The sequence below is a fragment of the Hylobates moloch genome, unplaced genomic scaffold (genome assembly GCF_009828535.3).
Source record: "Hylobates moloch isolate HMO894 unplaced genomic scaffold, HMol_V3 SCAFFOLD_8, whole genome shotgun sequence".
Lineage (NCBI taxonomy): Eukaryota > Metazoa > Chordata > Mammalia > Primates > Hylobatidae > Hylobates > Hylobates moloch.
Genome location: NW_026652283.1, coordinates 92,262,368 through 92,286,666, shown reverse-complemented (window position 1 = coordinate 92,286,666; position 24,299 = coordinate 92,262,368). Strand labels below are relative to the sequence as shown.

General features: G+C 41.9%; 2 protein-coding genes across 14 annotated transcripts in view; one reads left to right on the top strand and one right to left on the bottom strand.

The window, feature by feature from the left end:
• The window catches only part of MLH1 (mutL homolog 1), a 56,035-nt gene extending 40,623 nt beyond the window's left edge, over positions 1 to 15,412 (top strand). For 2 of the 4 annotated variants that reach the window (XM_058443201.1, XM_032162103.2), the window contains exons 14-19: positions 4,526 to 4,634; positions 6,603 to 6,666; positions 11,853 to 12,017; positions 12,849 to 12,941; positions 13,235 to 13,348; positions 14,832 to 15,408. In XM_058443201.1, the coding sequence (XP_058299184.1) occupies positions 4,526 to 4,634; positions 6,603 to 6,666; positions 11,853 to 12,017; positions 12,849 to 12,941; positions 13,235 to 13,348; positions 14,832 to 14,999 (713 nt within the window). In that variant the 3' untranslated portion in view covers positions 15,000 to 15,408. Of the gene's footprint in view, positions 1 to 4,525; positions 4,635 to 6,602; positions 6,667 to 11,852; positions 12,018 to 12,848; positions 12,942 to 13,213; positions 13,349 to 14,831 lie in introns of all 4 variants that reach the window. The other 2 variants (XM_058443200.1, XM_032162102.2) reach the window with 2 other exon arrangements.
• Positions 15,413 to 16,942: 1,530 nt separating this feature from the next.
• LRRFIP2 (LRR binding FLII interacting protein 2) overlaps positions 16,943 to 24,299 on the bottom strand; it is a 133,412-nt gene continuing 126,055 nt past the window's right edge. For 9 of the 10 annotated variants that reach the window (XM_032162092.2, XM_032162093.2, XM_032162096.2 and 6 more), the window contains 4 exons: positions 19,981 to 20,101; positions 19,393 to 19,472; positions 18,714 to 18,818; positions 18,016 to 18,272 (listed from right to left, as the gene is read on the bottom strand). In XM_032162092.2, coding sequence (XP_032017983.1) covers positions 18,162 to 18,272; positions 18,714 to 18,818; positions 19,393 to 19,472; positions 19,981 to 20,101 — 417 coding nt within the window. In that variant the 3' untranslated portion in view covers positions 18,016 to 18,161. Of the gene's footprint in view, positions 18,273 to 18,713; positions 18,819 to 19,392; positions 19,473 to 19,980; positions 20,102 to 24,299 lie in introns of all 10 variants that reach the window. The other variant, XM_032162101.2, reaches the window with a different exon arrangement.

The window sequence follows — 24,299 nt, the reverse complement described above, 5'->3', positions numbered from 1 at the left end:
CAGTGAGCCAAGATTGTACCACTGCACTCCAGCCTGGGCAACAGAGCAATAACTAAATAAATAAGTAATCAATTAATAAATAAGTATATTTCCTCAACTGTTAAGTGCCTGTTCAAGTTTTTTACCCAGTATTTGATGGGCTCTTTTTTTGTCTTTTCTAATTAATTTTTGGAGTTTTTGATATATTCTACATAGTAATGAGTTACATGAAAATATCTTCCCCTAGTTTAGGGATCCTCTAGTAACTTTTTAAAATGAATACTTGTTTTAGGAACAGAAATTCTTAGATTTAATGTAGGCAGATTTTATCAATTGTTCTTTACAGATTGGCTTTTTAGCTTAAGAAATCCTTCCTAACTTTGCAATAATTAAAGATATGCTCTTAGATTGTTTCCTGAAAGACTCATACTTAAGCCCCTAGCCCACCTGGAATTGATTTTCACAGATACTACATTTTTTACTAGTTATAGATAGGCCCCTTCGTAGAGCAAGTCCGTTAGGTGCCATTTTTATGGCAGCATGTGCTCAGTTAGTGTCTCTGTCAAATTTTGGTAATTCTCACAATATTTCCAACTTTTTCATTATTACTATATCTGTTACAGTGATCTGTGATCACTGATCTTTGGCATTACTATTGTAGTTGTTTGGGACACCATTAAGCTCACCGTCTTATGTGGGCATAAACCATCAGTCACTGGGTGTTCAGTCCCCTCTAGTCACTGGGTGTTCCCATGTCTTCCTCACTGTCCTCAGGCCTCCTTATTCCTTGAGATGCAATAATATGGAAACTAGGCAAATTAATAACCCCACAGTGTCCACAAGTGTTTAAGTGAAAGGAAGAGGCCGGGCGCAGTGGCTCACATTTGAGCTCACAAATGAGCCAGTGCTCATTTGCCATTCCAAAAATCCCAGGGCCCTTAAGAATTATGCTAACTCTACTCTGCCTGTGCTCTATAAATGGAACAACAAAGCCTAGATGACAGCACATCTTTTTAGAACACGATTTACTGAATATTTTAAGCCCATTGTTGAGACCTACTGTTCAGAAAAAAAGATGCCTTTCAAAATATTACTGCTCATTAACAATGTACCTGGTCACCCAAGATCTCTAATGGAGATATATAAGGAGATGAGCACTAACACAGCATCCATTCTGCAACCCATGGATCAAGGAGTGATACTGACTTTCAAGTCTTATTTAAGAAATACATTTCATAGGGCTCTAGCTGCCATAAATAGTGATTCTTCTGATGGATCTGAGCCAAGTAAATTGAAAACCTCTGGAAAGAATTCATCATTTTAGATGCCCTGAGAAACATTCGAGATTCCTGGGAGGAAGTCAAAATATCAACATTAACAGGAGTTTGGAAGAAATTGCATCCAGCCCTCATGGATAACTTTGAGGGGTTCAAGACTTCAGTGGAGGAAGCAGCTGCAGATGTGGTAGAAATCACAAGAAAAATAGAAGTAGAGTCTGAAGATATGACTGAATTGCTGCAATGCCATGATAAAATTTGAACAGATGAGGAGTTGCTTCTTATGGATGAGCATAGAAAGTAGTTTCTTGAGAAAGAACTTAATTCTAGTGAAGATGCTGTTAATATTGTTGAAATGGCAACAAAGGATTTAGAATATTATATAAACTTACTTGGTAAAGCAGCAGCAGGGTTTGAGAGGATTGATACTAGTTTTGGAAGAATTTCTCCTGTAAGTAAAATGCTATCAAACAACACGACAAGCTACAGAGAAATCTTTCATGAAAGGAAAAATCAACTGATGCAGCAAACTTCACTGTTGTCTTATTTCAAGAAATTGCAACAGCTTCCTCAACCCTCAGCAATCACCACCCTGAACAGTCAACAGCCATCATCAGGGCTAGATCCTCCACCAGCAAAAAGATAACAATTCGCCGACAGCTCAGATGACTGTTAGCATTTTTTAGCAAAAACCTTTTTAATTTTATTTATTTATTTATTTATTGGAGACAGAGATTCACTCTGTCGCCCAGGCTGGAGTGCAGTGGCACAATCTCAGCTCACTGCAACCTCCACCTCCCAGGTTGAAGTGATTCTTTTACCTCAGCCTCCCAAGTAGCTGGGATTATAGGCATGTGCCACCACGCCTGGCTAATTTTTGTATTTTTAGTAGAGACAGGATTTTACTATGTTGGCCAGGCTTGTCTCCAACTCCTGATCTCTTGTGATCCACCCGCCTCGGGCTCCCAAAGTGCTGGTATTATTGTCATGAGCCACTGCACCCGGCCAGCAAAAAAGTGTTTTTAAATTAAGCTACGTACATTGATTTTAGACATAATGCTATTGCACACTTAATAGATTACAGTGTGGTATAAATGTAAGTTTTATATGCACTGAAAAACAAAAAATTTCACATGACTTGCTTTATTGTGATATTGACTTTATTGCTGTAGTCTGGAACTGAACCTGCAATATCTCAGAGGTATGTCTGTATCTACTTGTTCTGTGATACTTGTTATTGTCAGTTTGTTTGGATTTACCACATATTATTTGATCATAATTCTTTCCTGTAGATGTTTTATGGTCTGCCTGAACCTTTAGTGGGGCCTTTGATGGCTTAGTCCTTTCAGGCTTAAGACAATAGAAGTTTATTTCTCAGAGTTCTAAAAACTGGGAAGTCCAAGATCAAGGCACCGACAGATTTAGTGTCTAGTGAGGGCCCACTTCCTCGTACATGGCGCCTTCTAGCTGTATCCTTACATGGTGGAAGGGAATAGCTAGCTCTCTGGAGTTTCTTTCATAAGGGCTAATCCCACTAATCCCAATTATGAGGGAAGACCTAATCACCTCTCAAAGGCGCTACCTCCTAATAGTATCACCTTGGGGGTTAGGATTTAACATATGAATTTTGTGGGGACACAGACATTCAAACAATAGCCGTGGCAAACCTTTTTGCTTTGTCTAATTCACTCTTATTTTGAAAAGTATTTGTGTTGGGTTTAAAACTCCAGATTAGCAATTATTTTTTCTTAGTGCATTGAAGGTAATAGTGTATCATTTTCTGATTTCTACTCTTGCTCTTGAAAATTCAGCTGTCAATCTTTATTACCTGTTGAAAATTCAGCTACCAGTCTTATATTTGATTTACTTAGTGGGTAATCTCTCGTCTTTCTGAGTACCTTTAAGATCTCCTTTTAAAAATACTGTGTAGTAACCCTGTGTGTCACGTGTGGATTTTGTTGGGCTTGCTAGCTGAGACTTGACAGTTTTCATCACTTCTGGGATATTCTCAGGTATTTTGTCTTCAAAGTCTTCAGATATTGTCCTCTTCCTGCCCTCTTTCCAACTCCTTCTGGAACATGAGTTATGTATTTATTATCTCCCATGTGCATAAGTTATCTTTACATATTTTCAATTTCTTTATCTTTCTGTGCTACATTCTGGATAATTTTGTTGATCTACCTTCCAGTTAATTACCTTGTTAACTTTGTCAAATCTCTTTTTAAGTCTATCTTGATTTTTCTTTTCAATTATTGTATTTTTCATTTTTAAAAACTTTATGTGCTCTTTTGGAAATCTTGATCCCAGGAGATAGCGGATAGTGTCCTGCTGCTTACTCATGGTTTTAATATTTTTTGAGCATGCTGAACATACTTATTTTATGTTATTTGCTGATTTTTCCAATTCCTGAAACCTTTACAGATCTCATTCTGTGGATTCTTCTGGATTCTAATTCATGGGGCATTTTTTGTGTTTTTTTGTAATTTTTTAACTGTTAATTCCTTGTACTTTATCTGTGGGGAATTACTTGAAGCCTGGGTTGACAATGAAATTCTGCAGAGAATTTGCATTTGATTCTACTAGGAAACTGGAGGAACAGTCAGCCCCGATATCAGTTTAAATTAAAATCTCCGCTTAAGGTTTTCAGGCAACCTGCTTAGCATGAATCCTGGCTGGAAAAGCATGTGAGGACCAGTTTATGATTACACATTCACAGCGTGTCATTTTTTCTTCCAACACCAATGCTAGAGGTGGCAGTTTTGCTTACTGCCCTTGAAGGGGCAGGAGAGTGGGCATGGGCATGGTAGTATGGTTTTCCTTTTCACTGGGGGTGCAGCCCTTGGAGTCTCAGCTTCATATGTTGGGGAAGTGGTCTCCTATTACACTCTCCATTTCAAACCATTCCATGATTTTGTCCTCTTTTTGCCACCTTCAGAGCCTGTGAAAACTAATGTTTGTGATTCCTGAGGTTTCTCTAATGTCTTTTGATAAAGTTGACCTCAGAGATCTCGTTACCTCTCTGAGTTCCTGCTTTGTCTTAGATTTTGATCCTTGAGTGTTCTTTAACCTTTTAGCAATTCCTTGTTGCATGTTAAAAGATTAGTTATATTTTATTACTCATTTGTGTTTGTTTTCACCAGGAGGCTCAATTCAGGCTTCTTTGCTTACTTGGTGTCTCTAGTTCTGGTGCTTGGTGCTTTGGGCAATGAAGTGGGGTTGGTAGGATTCTATTACTTACCTGTTTTTTGGTTTTATTTTTTGTTTTGCAGTTCTCCGGGAGATGTTGCATAACCACTCCTTCGTCGGCTGTGTGAATCCTCAGTGGGCCTTGGCACAGCATCAGACCAAGTTATACCTTCTCAACACCACCAAGCTTAGGTAAATCAGTTGGGTGTGTGAACAAGCAGAGCTACCACAACAATGGTCCAGGGAGCACAGGCATAAAAGCTAAGGAGAGCAGCATGAGAAAGTTGGGAGGGCACAGGCTTTGGAGTCAGACAGATGTGGTTTCAAATCCAAGTTCGACCATTTCCCATTTATTTGACTGTAGACAAGTTACATTCCTAGACTACATCTCAGATTTCTCACCTGTAAGTTGTGGTATTACTAGTTAATGTGCAGTGGTTTTGTTTGTTTGTGAGGGTAAGAAATAACCCAAGAAGCCTAGTCCTTGGTAGTTGCTCAGTGCCCTGTAAATGTTGTGAACCAGGTGGTGAGGGTTTGGTGCTGCTAGAGAATTCTAGTATCTGCTCTGTGCAACAGAGTACTATAGGTGATGCAAGAGAAAGAAGACCTGATGCCTTCTTTCCTCCCAGCTTTGAGAATGGAGCAAAGGCCTACTGCAGCCACCAAGTGAGCCAGTGGGCTTGATCAGCACAGGAAAGGTGACCCCGGCAGTTTCATTTGACTATTGCATGGCTGGCAACATTTCTATTGATTGTTTTCAGGGACCTTGGTGAATGAGCTCCTGTTGAGTCTAGCATCGGTATTAAATCTGTTCTCAAATAGGTAATGCATATGGGAGGATGCTGCCACCTTGCATCTACTAGACATCACCTATCTACTGTGAGACTCTCCCTCTAAGCCCTGCTGTGGCCTCAGAGTGCTTATTGGCCCTGTGAGTGGGGCAGCCACTATACATTGCATGGAGTTGGTACATGAGATAGAAACCTATTCGCCATCCCTTGAAACTGCCCCAGTCCAGAAGCTTCCTGTCAGCACATGTACCTCCTTGTATGTATTCAGAACTCATTCCTTCTAGGCTCGGAAACCCGTTTGGTGCAACTCTGTTCAAGTTCCATTGTCTGCTTTGAGAATGCTTGGGCTTGTATAGTGAGCTGTCACTTTTTAATTTGTTAGGAATTCTACTCCCCTTGCTTTTTCTTTTCCAGCATGTCTACGGGAATGACCTCCAAGGCCCCAAATCACAGTTGCATTCATGTTCTTTCATCTCACAGATACAAATCCAGGCCATTCCCAGATTTGCAGCTGTTAATAAATGTGAATGGTTTTCCAGTAAGGGGGTAGGAAAACATAGGGAGAGAACCAGGTTCAGAGTTCAGTATCTGGATTCAAGTCCTTCCTTTAGCACTTTACTAACTGACATAGAATAAGTCTGCTACTCAATAGGTGCCTCAGTTTCCCCACCAAAATGCAGACATAGAAGGTGCTTTGTCTGCTTTGATGAGAAGTCTTTAAGCAAGTCTATGGGGTTCAATGTGTTTTAAGAACTATAAAGTACCATATAAATGTGGCATTTATTCCCATTGTGTTTTTGGAAGTAATTCAATATAGTGTGTACTTCATAGCTGCTTTTGGACTATTGCCAGCCAGTGTATCATCCTAAACTACATGTCAGCATAGTATAATCCTGCCTTAAGTCTACTTTTGATTATTCAGGAAGACTCTCTGCCCTTCCTATACATTTCACATAATTTTTAATAAGTTATAAAAAAAAGTGATTTCTAGGATTCTTTGTAACTGGGGGAAAGGTAAGCAGACAAAAAGTTTTTAAATTTTACTGTAGACTGCAGGGTGTCAGAAACCTTTTATAGCACCAGACAGGTAGGGACAGAATGTGAGTAGTAGCAAGCCAGACTTGGTCTTAGTGCTCTAACCTGTCTGTTAGAGGCTGGCCACCCAGAGCCCTGGTTGAAGACGTTGGGAATCCCAGCTCTTTGGAGGGGCAAGAGATTTTGTTAGACTGTTAACCAGATTCCACAGCCAGGCAGAACTATTTCTGTCTCATCCATGTTTCAGGAATTACTCCTCCCATTTTGTCCCAACTGCTTGTATCTCAAGCATGAATTCAGCTTTTCCTTAAAGTCACTTCATTTTTATTTTCAGTGAAGAACTGTTCTACCAGATACTCATTTATGATTTTGCCAATTTTGGTGTTCTGAGGTTATCGGTAAGTTTAGATCTTTTTCACTTCTGAAATTTCAACTGATCATTTCTGAAAATAGTAGCTCTCTACTAATACCTTATTTGTAGTATATTAAATTTTTCTAAAAATTCTTAGGATAGTTGCTGTATTGTATGATTTGCATATGGAGGTATCTATAAGAAGTTTTATACTTTTTAGCAAAATAGTCATTTGGTAGGCAACTTAAACAATGTTTATTAGTATAGAAGTTAATAATATCTACTGATACTCGGCCGGGTGTGGTGGCTCATGCCTGTAATCCCAGCACCTTGGGAGGCAGAGGCAGGCAGATCATTTGAGGTCAGAAGTTCAAGACCAGCCTGACCAATATGATGAAACCCTGTCTCTACTAAATTACAAATATTAGCAGGGCATGGTGGTGGGCGCCTGTAATCCCAGCTACTCAGGAGGCTGAGGCAGGAGAATCATTTGAACCCAGGAGGCAGAGGTTGCAATGAGCTGAGATCATGTCACTGCACTCCAGCCTGGGCAACAGAGCGAGATTCCCTCAAAAAAAAAAAAAAAATCTACTGACAATACTTGGAAAGGGATAAAAATAAACATGGTCTAAAGCCATGGTCCAAACACAACCCCTGCCAACAATTTTAGTCCATTTCTTCCAAGACTTTTTTTTCTTTTTCTATGCCTTTTATGAAAACTGTCGAAAACTTTTTCAATGCCGAATTTTAGTTCTGAGTTAAAAATCATACTACCTGTTTATATGGTTTCATATCTTCTTTTTTCATGTGATATACTCTACAAAAAGCCTGCTGAGATTTTGATTGGGATTATGTTGAATCTAGATCAATTTAGGGTGAAAAACTTTTGTTAGATAAATCCCTTAGTATTTCACATTTTTTAATGCTAAATGGCATTTTTCAAAAATTTTCTTTTTTCTTTTCTTTTTTGAGACAGAGTCTTGCTCTGTTGCCCAGGCTGGAGTGCAGTGGCAAAATCTTTGCTCACTGCAACCTCCACCTCCTGGGTTCAAGCGATTCTCAAACTGTCTCAGCCTCCCAAGTAGCTGGGATTACAGGCATGTGCCACCACGCCCGGCTAATTTTTTAAACTATTTTTAGTAGAGAGGGGGGTTTCACCATGTTGGCCAGGCTGGTCTTGAACTCCTGACCTCAGGTGGTCCGCCCACCTTGGCTTCCCAAAGTGCTGGGATTACAGGTGTGAGCCACTGCGCCTGGCCTCAAATTTTTTTTTTTTTTTTTTAAGAGACAGGTCTCACTCTTGCCTAGGCTGGAGTGCAGTGGCGTGATCATAGGTCACTGAGGCTTTGAACTCCTAGGCTCAAGTAGCTAGGAATACAAGTGCATACCACACCACACCTGGCTAATTTTTTTAAAAAAAATTTTTTCGTAGAAACGGGAGTCTTGTGTTACCAAGGCTAATCTCAAACTCATGGCCTCAAGTGATCCTCTTGCCTCAGCCTCCCAGAGTGCTAGGATTGTAGGCATGAGTTACTTCACCCAGCCAAAAAACTTCAATTTTCTATTGTTTATTTGATAGTATATAGAAATACATATAGTTTTGTACATTGATGCTGTATCTTGCAACCCTGTTAAACTCACTAGTTCTAGTAGATTTTTTGTAGATTCTATCAGATTTTCTATATATGATAGAATCTATGCTTCTTTATGCATCTTTACTTCTTCCTGTGCAAACTGAACACTTTTTATTTATTTATTTTTATTTTTATTTTTTTTAAGACGGAGTTTCGCTCTTGTCGCCCAGGCTGGAGTGCAGTGGCTGGATCTCGGCTTACTGCAACCTCCACCTCCTGGGTTCAGGCAATTCTCCTGCCTCAGCCTCCTGAGTAGCTGGGATTACAGGCGCCTGCCACCACGCCTGGCTAATTTTTTTTGTATTTTTAGTAGAGACAGGGTTTCACCATGTGGCTGGGCTGGTCTTGAACTCCTGACCTCAGGTAATCTGCCTGTCTCGGCCTCCCAAAGTGCTGGGATTACAGACATGAACTACTGCGCCCGGCCGCCTTTTATTTCTTTCTCTTGACTGACTGCACTGGCTAGAGCCTCCAATACAATGTTGAATAGAAGTGGTAAGAATGGGCCGGGCATGGTGGCTCATGCCTCTAATCCTAGCACTTTGGGAGGGTGTGGTGGGCAGGTTACTTGAGGCCAGGAGTTTGAGATCAGCCTGGCCAACATGGTGAAACTCTGTCTCTATTCAAAATACAAAATATAGTTGGGTATGGCAGTCCACGTCTGTAATACCAGCTACTTGGGTGGCTGAGGCATGTGAATCGCTTGAACCCAGGAGGTGGAGGTTGCAGTGAGCCAAAAATGCACCACTGCACTCCAGCCTGGGCAACACACACACACACACACACACACACACACACACACACACGAAAAACGAAGTGGTAAGAATGGAAATCCTTCTCTTGTTCCTGATCTTAGGGGGAAAGGGGAAAGTCTTTTACCATTAAGTATGCTGTTAGCCATATGGGTTTTTTGTAGATGCCCATTATGAGGTTGAGGAAGTTCCCTCTGTTCCTTATTTGCTAGAGATTTTATTTAGGAGTGGATGTTGAATTTTTTTCAAATACTTTTTTTGCATCTACTGAGATATCATATGATTTTTCTTTTATAGTTTGTTAATATAGTGAATTACATTGATTTTCATATGTTAAACCAATCTTTGCATTCCTGGGATGAACCCTGCTTGGTTATAATATACAATCCTTTTTATTTATTGTGGGATTTGATTTGCTAAAATTTTATTATAATTATTTTATCTGTGCTCATGAATGTTACTAGTTTATAGTTTTCTTTTAGTCTTTGGTTTTTGTATCAGGGTAATGCTGGCCTCATTGAATGAGTTGGTAAGTATCCCCTTCTTTTCCATTTTCTGAAAGAGTTTGTGTAGAATTGATGTTAAAATTCTTCCTTAATGTTTGGTAGAACTCAACAGTGAAGCCATCTGGGCTTAGAGATTTTCTTCATGGGAAGGTTTTTAACTGCAAATTCTATTTCTTTAATAGTATAGAGCTATTCGGGTTATCTGTTTCTTCTTAGGTAAGCTTTGGTATTTTGTTTCTTTGAAGAAATTTGTCCATTTAATCTAAGTTTTTAAATTTACTGACATAAAGTTATTTATAATATTTCTTATTTTATTACCTGTGGATCTCTTGGTGACATAACCTCTCTCATTCCTAATATTGGTAATTTCAGGCTTTTCTTTTTAACTTGGTCAGCTGGCTAGAGGTTTATCAATTTTATTGATCTTCTCAAAGAACTAACTTGTGGTTTCATAGATTTGCTTTTCTATTTTCTGTTTCATTGATATCTGCTCTGACTGTTAATCTTTCTTATGCCTATTTTGGTTTAATTTGTCTTCTGTTTCACATTTCTTTTTTCTTTTTTTTTTTTGAGACAGAGTCTTGCTCTGTCGCCCAGGCTGGAGTGCAGTGCAGTGGTGCGATCTCAGCTCACTATAACCTCAGCCTCCCAGGTTCAAGCGATTCTTGTGTCTAAGCCTCCCAAGTAGCTGAGATTACAGGCATGCACTACCACACCCAGCTAATTTTTGTATTTTTAGTAGAGATGGGGGTTTCACTATGTTGGCCAGGCTGGTCTTGAACTCCTGACCTCAGGTGATCCACCCGCCTTGGCCTCCCAAAGTGCTGGGATTACAGGTGTGAGCCACCGTGGCTGGCCTGTTTCACATTTCTTAAGGTAGAAGCTGAGGTCACGGATTTGAGACCTTTCTTCTTTTCTAATACAGGTGTTAAGTGCTATAAATTTCCCTTAAGCACTGCTTCAACAGCATCCCACAAATTTTGATAGTTTGTTTTCATTTTCATTCAGTTCAAAATACCTTCTAATTTCCCTTTTGATTTCTTCTTTGACCTACAGGTTTTTTAGAACTGTGTTATTTAGTTTCCAATCTCTTGAGGATTTTTAAAACAATGTTGTTGATTTCTAGTTTATTTCCATCTCAAAGAACATACTTGCCTTTTTTTATACACTTATCGAAACTTTTTATGGCCCAGAATATGGTCTGTGTTGGTAAATGTTCCATGTGTACTTGAAAAGAATTTGTATTCTGATCTCGAGTCGAATGTTCTAAGTATATCAAGTTGATAGTGATGCCCAAGTCTCCTGTATCTTTACTGATTTTCTGCCTGTTCTGTTATTGAGAAAGGGGTATTGAAACTTCCAACTATAATTATAATTTGTCTGTTCTCTTTGCAGTTCTCTTAGTTTCAATATGTATATATATGAATTTTTTTTTTTTTTTTTTTTTGAGATGGAGTCTTGCTCTGTCGCCCAGGCTGGAGTGCAGTGGTGTGATCCCGGCTCACTGCAAGTTCCGCCTCCTGGGTTCATGCCATTCTCCTGCCTCAGCCTCCCGAATAGCTGGGACTACAGGTGCCCGCCACCATGCCCAGCTAATTTTTTGTATTTTTAGTAGAGACAGGGTGTCACCGTGTTAGCAAGGATGGTCTCGATCTGACCTCGTGATCTGCCCAGCTTAGCGTCCCAAAGTGCTGGGATTACAGGCGTGAGCCACCACGCCCGGCCCATATATTTTAAAGCTCTGTTATTGGGTACATAAACATTTAGGATTGTTATATCCTTTTGATAATGGACTCTTCTATTATGAAAAAATAATGTACTGTGGGTTTATAACATATGTAAAAGTATGAGTAACAATATCAGAAGGGGAGAAATGGAAGATAACTTAGGCATCTTATTTTTAAGCATAGTTTTCCCTTTGTTTCTGCATTAGATGATTTACCTGAAATGGCATTCAATTTAACTTACTCTCCATCCTCACCCCCCCACTTTAGTTATGAGGCAGTAGAAAGAAATGATCTGCCTCGTGGTTTTCTACAAATATGAAAGTTGAGTCCTTAAGGCTACACAGAAGGAAAGTACCTCCCCAGGGCTTCACCCTTCCCATCCGTTCAGCAGGCTTTTTGTCTGTCATATCTTCTCTGTTGAAATGGCCATTGACGAAGAGGAGGAAAGGGGTTTTGTTGTAGACTGTTCAGGCACTTCCTTTGGGGTATATGGGGGATGAGTGTTACATTTGTGTTTTCTCACCTGCTATTCTGATAGTGGATTCATGGGAATTCAGGCTTCATTTGGATGCTCCGTTAAAGCTTGCTCCTTCATGTTCTTGCTTCTTCCTAGGAGCCAGCACCACTCTTTGACCTCGCCATGCTTGCCTTAGATAGTCCAGAGAGTGGCTGGACAGAGGAAGATGGTCCCAAAGAAGGACTTGCTGAATACATTGTTGAGTTTCTGAAGAAGAAGGCTGAGATGCTTGCAGACTATTTCTCTTTGGAAATTGATGAGGTGTGACAGCCATTCTTATACTTCTGTTGTATTCTTCAAATAAAATTTCCGGCCGGGTGCAGTGGCTCATGCCTGTAATCCCAGCACTTTGGGAGGCTGAGGTAGGCAGATGACTTGGGGTCAGGAGTTCAAGACCAGCTGGCCAACATGGTGAAACCCCGTCTCTACTAAAAAAATAGAAAAATTAGCCGGGTGTGGTGGCGGGCCCCTGTAATCCAAGCTGCTCAGGAGGCTGAGGCAGAAGAATCACTTAAACCAAAGAGGCAGAAGTTGCAGTGAGCCGAGATTGCACCATTGCACTCTAGCCTAGGTGACAGAGCGAGACTGTGTCTCAAAAACAAAAAACGTTCCAAGGTCAGGACTAGGCCTCCCCTCAGAAGCAGAAAGTGACATATGTGACATCCTCTCCACTCCCTATTTGCATTTCTAGGTTACATAACTGTACTACTATCCATGCATGCCTACTCTTGTTCCCCGGGTGAAGGACCCAGACATGGAGAGCCGAATCCCTGCAGGCCATTGTAAATGAGATTATGCCATTTGCTCCCATTTCTTCTTACTCCTTGATCTTTGGGGCTCTCCATCTTGATGGGTTCTTTGGATTGTGAACAGATCCAAAGAAAAGGTTGTTCTGCTGTGCTGTTTGTCAGGATGAAAAACTCTTTTTAAATGTTTAGGTCTGCCCCAGTGCCCAGCCCAATCAAGTAACATGGTCACCCAGAGTGGTAGATAGGAGGACAAGGCCTGGGAAAGCACTGGAGAAATGGGATTTGTTTAAACTATGACAGCATTATTTCTTGTTCCCTTGTCCTGTCTTTTTCCTGCAAGCAGGAAGGGAACCTGATTGGATTACCCCTTCTGATTGACAACTATGTGCCCCCTTTGGAGGGACTGCCTATCTTCATTCTTCGACTAGCCACTGAGGTCAGTGATCAAGCAGATACTAAGCATTTCGGTATGTGCATGTGTGCTGGAGGGAAAGGGCAAATGACCACCCTTTTATCTGGAATGATAAAGATGATAAGGGTGGGACAGCTGAAGGCCTGCTCTCATCCCCACTAATATTCATCCCCAGCAATATTCAGCAGTCCCATTTATAGTTTTAATGCCTAAAGTATCACATTTCATTTTTTAGCTTTAAATAGTCTGTGATCTCCATTTAGAATGAGAATGTTTAAATTCGTACCTATTTTGAGGTATTGAATTCTTTGGACCAGGTGAATTGGGACGAAGAAAAGGAATGTTTTGAAAGCCTCAGTAAAGAATGTGCTATGTTCTACTCCATCCGGAAGCAGTACGTATCTGAGGAGTCGACCCTCTCAGGCCAGCAGGTACAGTGGTGATGCACATTGGCACCCCATGACTAGGACAGGCCCTCATACAATCTTTAGGAGATGAAACTTGCCCATCTCTAAAATTTCGGGATTTCTTTGTACTCAACAAGGTTCAAACACAATAGTCAGCTTTTATTCATGAGTTTTACTTCCATCTGCTGATGTAGAACATACCTCCAGAGTGACCTCAGAAATTGTCAAAAGTGAAAACACAAGCCATCACAGTGAGAAATGGGAGGTTGAGTTAGATTGTCTAAGGCTGGAGAGTCCATATACTCCCACTGTTAGCTCTGAAGTGTGTAGCCAGTCTTCAGATTCTGGGTCAGTCGCCTCAGTCTCTCTTAGCTTTTGCCTTACTCTTTATCCGACCACTGCCCTGCCAGGAAAACAAGGCTCTATAACTCCTCTTACAGGTCAGCTTGACACAAAAAGGGTGCCTGGATTCCTAATGTTTCATTGTCACTTTTCCTAGTCAGATGATAATGCTTTTCAAATCAACATATATCTTCGGGGAAGTTGGAAGGCAGAGTTGAAATATTCTAAGAATCAAAGAGTAGCCCACTTTAATCAGAGTTTGACCCCTGATTGCTCACAGTCATCTCCTGAGCAGTGTGAGCCAGTTTCAGATGAGGAGGCTGAAGGCCAGTCAGGCATGCTCGAGGATTCCAAGTCTGTAGGTGGAAGGGCAGAGATTTGGGCCTATTGGCCAAAGCCTCTAGGGAATTTCTCACTCCAGTGGAGAAGGCAACACACTTACCAAACTGTGTGGAAACTGTCTCATTTGATGTGTGGAAACTATCTCATTTGATTAGAAATTTTAGCTCAAGAAAAGGAAGGACAGTTGAGAAAGAACATTTTCTTACACATGAGACAGCTAAGGCTTACAAGAAGGAGAGGAATAATGAGGCAAAATAATCCTCATTAATATTTTCATTCCTCCCCTGGGGATTAGAACTACTTTCAGACCTGATTTTAATGGTAAGTTAGGTACTTCCTACGGTTGCCATCCAAATATCAGTCAGGATCAAACATGATGTTAGCTCCTGCTACAATAAAACCATTTTCTCCCTGAATGAAAACAAAGGTTCCATAGGAGACAGTCCCACAGAGCAGTGGCTTCTTTTCCTCCCATAAAAACCTCATGTTGGCTGGACACAGTGGCTCACACCTGGAATCCTAGCATTTTAGGAGGCTGAGGTGGGAAGATGGTTTAAGCCCTGGAGTTTGAGGCTGTAGAGCTATGATCATGCCACTGCCCTTCAGCGTGCGTGACAGAGCAAGTGTTTCTAAATAAACAAAAAAAAATCCTCTTGGTGTTTCGGCCTGTGGGATCCCCTGAGAGGCTGGCCCACAAGATCCACTTCAAAAGCCCTAGATAACACCAAGTCTTTCCAGGCCCAGTGCACATCCCATCAGCCAGGACACCAGTATATGTTGGGATGCAAACAGGGAGGCTTATGTCATCTAATGTGTTTTCCAGAGTGAAGTGCCTGGCTCCATTCCAAACTCCTGGAAGTGGACTGTGGAACACATTGTCTATAAAGCCTTGCGCTCACACATTCTGCCTCCTAAACATTTCACAGAAGATGGAAATATCCTGCAGCTTGCTAACCTGCCTGATCTATACAAAGTCTTCGAGAGGTGTTAAATATGGTCATTTATGCACTGTGGGATGTGTTGTTGTATTCCGATACAAAGTGTTATATCAAAGTGTGGTATACAAAGTGTACCAACATAGGTGTTGGTAGCACTTAAGACTTACACTTGCCTTCTGATAGCATTCCTTTATACACAGTGGATTGATTATAAATAAATAGTCAGATGTGTCCTAACATAATTTCTTATTTAAATTTTATTATGTATATATTGTGTCAGTTCAGATGCCAAAAAGATGTCTTGAACATGTCACAGCCTCTGATGGCATTGACCACTGAGAAAGCTTGATTTGATCATCTGGTGTCTACAATAACCAAAGCTAATTATTAAGGAAAAAAACTTGAAGAAAATAGTCCTTACTTCATCTATAATGAGTTTTTTGTTTTTTTGTTTTGAGACGGACTCTTGCTCTGTTGCCCAGGCTGGAGTGCAGTGGCGCGATCTTGGCCCACTGCAACCTCCGCTTCCCAGGTTCAAGCAATTCTCCTGCCTCAGCTTCCTGTGTAGCTGGGATTACAGGCGCCTGCCACCATGCCCGGCTAGTTTTTGTATTTTTAGTAGAGGTGTGGTTTCACGATGCTGGCCACGCTGGTCTCAAACTCCTGACCTCAGGTGATCCTCCCACCTCGGCCTCCCAAAGTGCTGGGATTACAGGCATGAGCCACCGCGGCCAGCATGAGTTTTTAAGTTAGTTAGCCCACTTTGTTAGTGACTATGAGTACTAATAGCTTAAGATAAAGAAGTTTCTAGGTAATCTTATTTGAAGGATGATGTAAAAATATAAACTTAAACTGTGAGTGACAAAATAAGCTTCCTTAATATTAGCCTACATTTAGAGAAATAGAGCATTCAGCTCAGGAAGGAAGAATGTCTATGGTTTTAAGGTAAAATCCATATTCCAAGACTCAGTGAAGGAAGTTCAGTGATAAAGAACAGACTACTCTCATCTTATGAAGAAATGGAGCAATTTCACTTGGAAAGACTAGGAAGACAAAATGTTACAGACGTATTTATTGTGCCACAAAATAGGCAAGGTCAGTTTTGAACAATAAGAACTTCACGAAGTAGACCAGGGCATCTCAGAAGTGAGGTTCCATGAGCCCAGGTGGTGCACAGGCTGAGTGACCTTGACTGGAGGGGAAGAGGGGTTTTCTGAGCTTCAAGAGCTGGGCCACACAGTATGTTGGTTCTAGCTGGCATGGAGTTCTAGAACAAACCTGCATTTTAGAATACCTTTCTATCCACCCCCAACCACACAACTTGCTACTATTAGAAAATGTATAGGCTGAGGCACGGTGGCTTACACCTGTAATCCCAACACTGGGAGGCTGAGGCAGGCAGATCACTTGTGGTCAGGAGTTCGAGACCAGCCTGGGCAACATGGTGAAACCCTATCTCTACTAAAAATACAAAAATTAGCAGGGTGTGGTGGCAGGCACCTGTAATCCCACCTACTTGGGGGGCTAAGGCAGGAGAATCAAGCTTGAACCCAGAAGGCGGAGGTTGACTCCAGCATGGGTGACAGCACGAGACTGTCTCTCAAAAAAAAAAAAAAAACAACAGAGGCCAGGCACAGTGGCCCACACCTCTAATCCCAGCACTTTGGGAGGTCGAGGTGGGCGGATCACTTGAAGTCAGGAGTTCAAGACCAGCCTGGCCAACATGGTGAAACCCCATCTCTACTAAAAATACAAAAATTAGGCGTGGTGGTGCACACCTGTAGTCCCAGCTACTCGGGAGGCTGAGGCAGGTGAATCACTTCAACCTAGTAGGCAGAGGTTGCAGTGAGCTGAGATCGTGCCACTGCACTCCAGCCTGGGTGACTGAGCAAAACTGTCTCAAAAAAAAAAGAAAAAGAAAGAAAGAAAATGTATAGAAAATCATCTCAATTCAGGAGATTGGTATCCATATTTTTTAAATGAAGGGCTAATTAAAAAAGGAAAAATATTAGAGATTTTATTCACTTTTGAGTTACCTTTTTAAAGTCTAGTTTTATTATCTTACGTGCCTTTAGTCACTAGATTTTCCCCCAATATATTTTCTGTGTAAGCACTTTAAAGATACAATAATCATTTCAATAAAACCACCTGGGTACTAAAAGCAAAAGAGAATCATAAATTCTGCAAAGTAGTTGCACTCCATGATTTTAAAAAAACCTCTTGGACAGGGTACCTGTAAAGATGAAACTCAAGTCTTTAAAAGTTCTACATTCCAGATTGTTTTTCCTTGAGAAGGAGACAACGAGGGATGTGGTTGCCATGATTTGTTTTAAAGTCTCCTGTAACAAAATGAACATGTCAGTAGCCAATTGTGGTTGGCAAAAGGGTGTATTTAATAGAATCTGCAGGCAGATTTCTGATCTGCCTGCCCTGCCCTACCCTCCCCCTTTGGGTTTGTTTGAGGTTTCATTCCACAAATAAGCAGCAGATAAAATACTTTACAAGGTACAGCACAGTTGTATTGAAGAAAAAAGGACCCAACTCTTACTTTAAGAGTATTAGGCCTGGACTTCCCCTGCCCCATGCAATAAAGCAAGTTTTATATACACTCCTCATATTTTTTTCTAACATTTTCTTATATAAATTTAAATATTTTACAAAAAAAGGCTTTTTTCCTCCAAACATATAAATTTGAGTGAAACATAGATTCCCCACCCAAGAACTTGTTTCTTCACTAAAATATAAATGTTGTCTGATATTAAGGGTAAATGTCTTTTGACCACTGGAGATCACTGAAGTCTGAATTGCACCGTGGAGAAGGCACTTGTGTTTTCTGAGGTCTCCAGCAAGTATCTCAGTGAGCACTCATAGAATTGCTGTCTGTCCTCCAGAACCCGTGCCAAGGCCTCCGAGTGCCCAGTTACTGAGGCAGCTGGGGAAAAATGTTGAGTAAACATGATTCTACAATTACGGAGATAAAAAATAAAAACAGCATGGACTGATTCTAGCCTAGAATCAAACTATAACAGAAACCAAAGTGTTCATTCATGAAGATTCAAAACGACTTCATTCTCTCATAAATTATAAAATACAAAGGTGGCTGTTTTAATGACAAAACTCAAAACAGTACTAAAAGGGGTTTGTGTCAATGGACAAAAGTCAGTCCCTCTAGGTAGGGCCCCAAGGAGCATCACCCAGGTTGAAGGGTAGCTTTCCTACTGCTGGGCCAGAAGTGCTGTCCTATTGGCCTTCATCTTCTCCAGCCGCTTGGCCAGGTGGCTGTTGGTCATCTCCATCTCCTCAATCTTGTCCAGTGCTGTTCGTAACTGGAGACAGGGAGACTGCAGTCACTACATGTGGTCAGAAACAACATCCAGTGCTACTCTATTTTCAACTTCCTGGGAAATGAAAGCACTGCTAATTGTGATGGCCTTGCGCAGGACCCACAGCCTCATTTTTTCTATCAGTTAGAGGTGTTAAATGATGATACTGAGGATTGTTTGTTTTAATCACAGAAAGGATATATAGAAGTTGGAGAAACAGACCTGATCTGAAGCAAAAATAAAAACTTTTTACTTAATATCTAATTGACCAAAACATAAAAGTAAATAGCAGTCACTATGCAGGTCAAAAACCAACACAAATTAGTTAAGTGATTCCACTGCTGTTTCCTTAAGTATCAAATTACTTACACAGCTAAGAATTATTTCCAAAAGATTTTTTCTTTTTAGGAATGTATTCTGCAAGAAGCATATTAAAAGAAGTACCTCTCGTTGTAGCTTCCGTTTTTCTGCTTTCAGTTCATCTTCAACTTTCTCAGCATTCTCAGCAGCAGTTTTATATCTCAGAACCTGTCCCTCAAGCCGGCTAATCTGTAAGTATGAGAACACAGGCCTCTAGTACTGGGCACTAGAAGTCACCACTTCTTGGTAGCCAAGATGGAAATACAATGTCATTATAAATGCCAAGTAATCTAACACTAACAAGTCCCCTAAGGGTGAGTCATAAGTCCTCTCAGAACTCAGTTGCTATTTATAAATCAAGAAATGTCCCCAGAGAAGATTACAGCTGTAGAGTCATTTTAGGGCCAATTTCCCATGCTAAATTTTATTATGACCATATTGTTTAAGTGCCAAAGCAATACAGAAGAGACTCACTAAATGGAAAAGTTTACACTTTTTGGAATGTGTAAGGGATTTCATTACAAATGATGATCTTGAATTCACTTGAAATATCTACAAAAACAATGATAGCTATAGTTTCCTATGGTTTTAGAGAAAACAGAAGGCTAAAATGCCCCAACAAGTGCTCTCTGCTGGCTTTTCTATTTTAATACAGAACTATTATTGATCCAACTGCAAAGGCAACCCAGGCACTCATGGGTTGTTAGCCACTTAGATGTAGGAAGGACGTTTAAATCACTTGGTACCATACAGAAGTACTTACACTTTGCTCCAAGGTAGTTATATCCTGTTCTGCTTTTGAAAGCTTAAATTTGTATTCGCTAATTTGTCTATTGGCATCTCCTAGAACAGAAGAAGACAATGAATTCTCTTCACCTGTCAGAGATGACGGTATGAGCCATCAGGCAGTACCTTTGTGGCACAGAGAGGACCATGCAGTCTTAAGATTACAAAATACAGGGCTAGGCGCGGTGGCTCACACCTGTAATCCCAGCATTTTGGGAGGCCGAGGTGGGCGGATCATGAGGTCAAGAGATAGAGGAGACCATCCTGGCCAACATGGTGAAACCCTGTCTCTACTAAAAATACAAAAATTAGCCGGGCATGGTGGCAGGCGCCTGTAATCCCAGCTACTCAGGAGGCTGAGGCAGGAAAATTACTTGAACCCAGGAGGCAGAGGCTGCAGTGAACCGAGATTGCACCACTGCACTCTGACCTGGGTGACAGAGCGAGACTCCCGTCTCAAAAAAAAAGAAAAGTGTATTACAAGACACCAGCAACCTGCTGACAAACCCACCCCTGGGACACAGTCTATATACAGACTGGGACTGGCTTGTCCCCTGGCACCTACTCTGCATTTCGATGAACTGCAAGTCTGAGCCATTCTGCAGTCCTGCCAGCTCACCCACTGTGCCATCATTCCTGGAGCATTTCTGTCGTTCCTCCTCTAACTGAAGCTTCAGTTTTCTAATCTGAAAGGAAAATAAAGGTTCATCAGCAAGATCCAATCTCTCAAATGAAGCTGATGCTTATTCTATGGTCACATCATAGAACAAAGCAGACCCTTATTGTATCAGCCACATTCATTCAAAACCTATTTTCTTGAGTGCCTAATAGGAGACACACATCGTCCTAGGTGCTAAAGATAAGCAGCCGGGCGCGGTGGCTCATGCTTGTAATCCCAGCACTTTGGGAGGCCGAGGCGGGCGGATCACGAGGTCAGGAGATCGAGACCACGGTGAAACTCCATCTCTACTAAAAATACAAAAAAATTAGCCGGGCGTGGTGGCAGGCGCCTGTAGTCCCAGCTACTCGGAGAGGCTGAGGCAGGAGAATGGCGTGAACCCAGAAGGCGGAGCTTGCAGTAAGCCGAGATTGCGCCACTGCACTCCAGCCTGGGTGACAGAGCAAGACTACGTCTCAAAAAAAAAAAAAAAGAGAAGCTATGAACAAACATCCAAAAGAGCAAGCCCCAGGACCAGGTGTCCCAATAGAAAATAGCCATATTTTAAATTTATGTCTGCTTATGGAACAGTACATCTTTGGGGTATTTTTTGTTACTTTTATTTAAAATAGAAAATTCTAGCCAGACACAGTGGCATGTACCTATATATCCGGCTACTTGGGAGGCTGAGGCATGAGGATCACATGAGCCCAGGAGTTTGAGACCGACCTGGGCAACATAGTGAGACCTCATCTCTAAAAAACTAAAACAAAAATATAAACAGTAATTGATAGGGTATATTCAAGAGGTTATTTCTTAAAATGGAAGATTCCATGAGCAGTTTTTTGTTGTTTACTTTTAGACATAGGTTAAATTTTCTTACTTAGAAAACATCCTGTATATAAAAATAATTGGGGCCAGGCACGGTGGCTCACACCTGTAATCCCAGCACTTTGGGAAGCTGAGGTGGGCGGATCACAAGGTCAAGAGATCGAGACCATCCTGGCCAACATGGTGAAACCCCATCTCTACTAAAAATACAAAAATTAGCGGTGGGGCATGGTGGCACGCGCCTGTAGTCCCAACTACTACGGAGGCTGAGGCAGGAGAATCATTTGAACCCGGAAGGTGGAGGTTGCAGTGAGCGGAGATCACGTCACTGCACTCCAGCCTGGTGACAGCGAGACTCCATCTCAAAAAAATAAATAAATAAATAAAAATAATAATAATAATTGGATATATAGAGATGGCTTCCCCAGCTGTCCTTAACTCCACCAACAGGGGTCAAAGGGAGGCCTCTGCACTAAGATTAAGTTTGCCACTTCCCAATGGGAAAAGGGTAAGATCTACATTGGGACTAACTATACTTCCCAGACACCTCCGTCCTTTCAACACACGGGGTCACCGTCATTAGCTGCCTTGAGGGAACCAGGACAAATCTCTATCTCCATCATTCCTATTTATGTGCATCTCGAAAAGGGTCATATCCTTCCTCTGCACTCTTCCTCACAAGGGTCTGTACGACCACTAACCTTCATCTCCTAATCTTTCCCAATGCCTGAAACTTTTCCACTGTGCCCTCTAGAATTATCAGTCCATCATCAGCAAACACCCTCTGTCCTCAGTCTTTTCTCTGAGCATCCCCCCTTTACCCTCGTGCTCTGATGAGAACCCTCTCCCTTAAGAATCCTGCTGCTTCTGCAGCTCTCTCAAAACACTGTTTTTGTTTTGTTTTTTTGAGACAGGGTCTTGCTGTGTGGCCCAGACTGGAGTGCAGTGGCGTGATCTCAGCTCACTGCAACCTCTGCCTCCCGGGTTCAAGCGATTCTCCTGCCTCAGCCCCCCGAGTAGCTGGGATTCCAGGTGCATGCCACCACGCCTAATTTTTGTATTTTTAGTAGACGGGGATTCGTCATGTTGGCCACGCTGGTCTTGAACTCCTGACCTCAAGTCATCCGCCCACCTCGGCCTCCCCAAGTGCTGGGATTACAGACATGAGCCACCATGCCTGGCCCTTTTTTTAAATACTTCCACAGCCTCCTACCACTGAATCTAGAAATGGAATAGGTTTCCTCTTGCTTTCCTTGCTGGTATTTTCCCTCTGTCTTCCCTAAAAGTCCCAGGTCTTAATCTCATCTCTTCAAATTATATACACTAACTACTTATCATTGCCAAAATCCCATTCCTTCATCACCATTTATTAAATAGCTCCCAACTTGCACTCACTCTAGACTATTCCTGTCTTAATTTTTGGCAATTTCAATGTACATCTAAGTAGAGGATCTCCCTTACAAATGATCTCTCAATTTCTGGTATCTCCTCTTATGGTTTGGATGTCTGTCCCCTCCAAATCTCACGTTGAAATGTATTCCCCAGTGCTGAAGGTGGGGCCTGGTAGGAGGTATCTGGGTCATGGGGCAGATCCCTCATGAATGGCTTTGCACCATTCCCTTGGTGATGAGTGAGTTCTCGCTCTGCTAGTTCACACAAGATCTGGTTGTTTAAGAGTGTATGTTACCTCCCCACTCTCTCTGCCTTCCGCTCTTGACATATGACGTGCCTGCTCCCCCTTCACCTTCTGCCGTGATGAGAAGTTTCCTGACGCTGGCTGGGCGCGGTGGCTCATGCCTGTAATCCCAGCACTTTGGGAGGCCAAGGTGGGCGGATCACCTAAGGTCAGGAGTTCAAGACCAGCCTGGCCTGAGGCCTCAGGAAACTGAGCTCAGAAGCTGAGCAGATGCTGACACCATACTTCCTGTACAGCTTGCAGAACCATGAGCCAATTGAACCTCTCTTCTTTTTTTTTTTTTTCTTTTTTTTTGAGACAGAGTCTCACTCTGCCACCCAAGGCTGGAGTGCAGTGGTGCAATCTTGGCTCACTGCAGCCTCCACCTCCCTCCTGCCTCAGCCTCCCAAGTAGCTGGGACTACAGGCACCCACCACCATGCCCGGCTAATTTTTGTATATTTTTAGTAGAGTTGGGGTTTCACCATGTTGGCCAGGCTGGTCTCGACTCCTGGCCTCAACCACCTGCCTCAGCCTCCAAAAGTGCTGGGATTACAGGCATGAGCTGCTGCGCCCAGTCAAACATCTTTTCTTTATAAATTACCCAGCCTCAGGTATTCCTTTATAGCAAAGCAAAAAATGGACTAACCCACTTCCCTTCCAAGGATCTTGCCATCTATCCCTTCTTGCCCTCAGCTACTCACTCCCACAGTCATATACCAGATCTCATCATTAGACAATTGTAATCCCTACACAATTTAGTTCCATGTATCCTCTCTCTAACCACTATTCCTCATCTTTCTAGGTCATTCTCTCTAGACTCGAATTCCAACAACCCTTCAACCACACTGGTACCACTAATCTACAGATTACATCTTCTTTCTACTATACCTTGATGTGTTCCTGAATATCTCCCGAATCCTCTTCATCCAGTTTAATTTCAAGGTCCATCATTATAATCATTTTCTTACATACTTCCTCACCTCTCCTGCCCCATTAATACTGTCCTAGTAAAATCTAGCTCTCTACCCACTCCATGCCTGCCCCTATGCTGCTGTAAGTAGCCAGAGAAACACATACAATAAATGCATTCACATAAACCTTCTAACATATCATATAATATTGTCTGATGTCTTCCTACTAGAATGTCTCTCAAGCAGGAATTTTTTTTTCTAAACTAATTTATTCACTGAAATATCCCAGTGCCTAGAATAGTGCATGTTAAATAGTAGAATATCACTCAACATTTGTTGAATGACCGAATAGGAGTTCCAAAATAGAGATCACAGCAAATGGGAGGGGAAAAAAATCAGTAACAAAATCATTCAAGAAATTTTCCCAGAACTAAAGAATGGGAGCTCCTAGAATTGACAGGGGCACAGCATCACACATGAAAACTTCAAATCGGGAGCCAAGATGGCCGAATAGGAACAGCTGTGGTCTACAGCTCCCAGCGTGAGCAACGCAGAAGACGGGTGATTTCTGCATTTCCATCTGAGAACAGGGTTCATCTCACTAGGGAGTGCCAAACAGTGGTTGCAGGACAGTCGGTGCAGCGCACCGTGCGCGAGCCAAAGCAGGGCGAGGCATTGCCTCACTCGGGAAGCGCAAGGGGTCAGGGAGTTCCCTTTCCTAGTCAAAGAAAGGGGTAACAGACGGCACCTGGAAAATCGGGTCACTCACACCCTAATACTGCGCTTTTCCAACGGGCTTGGAAAACG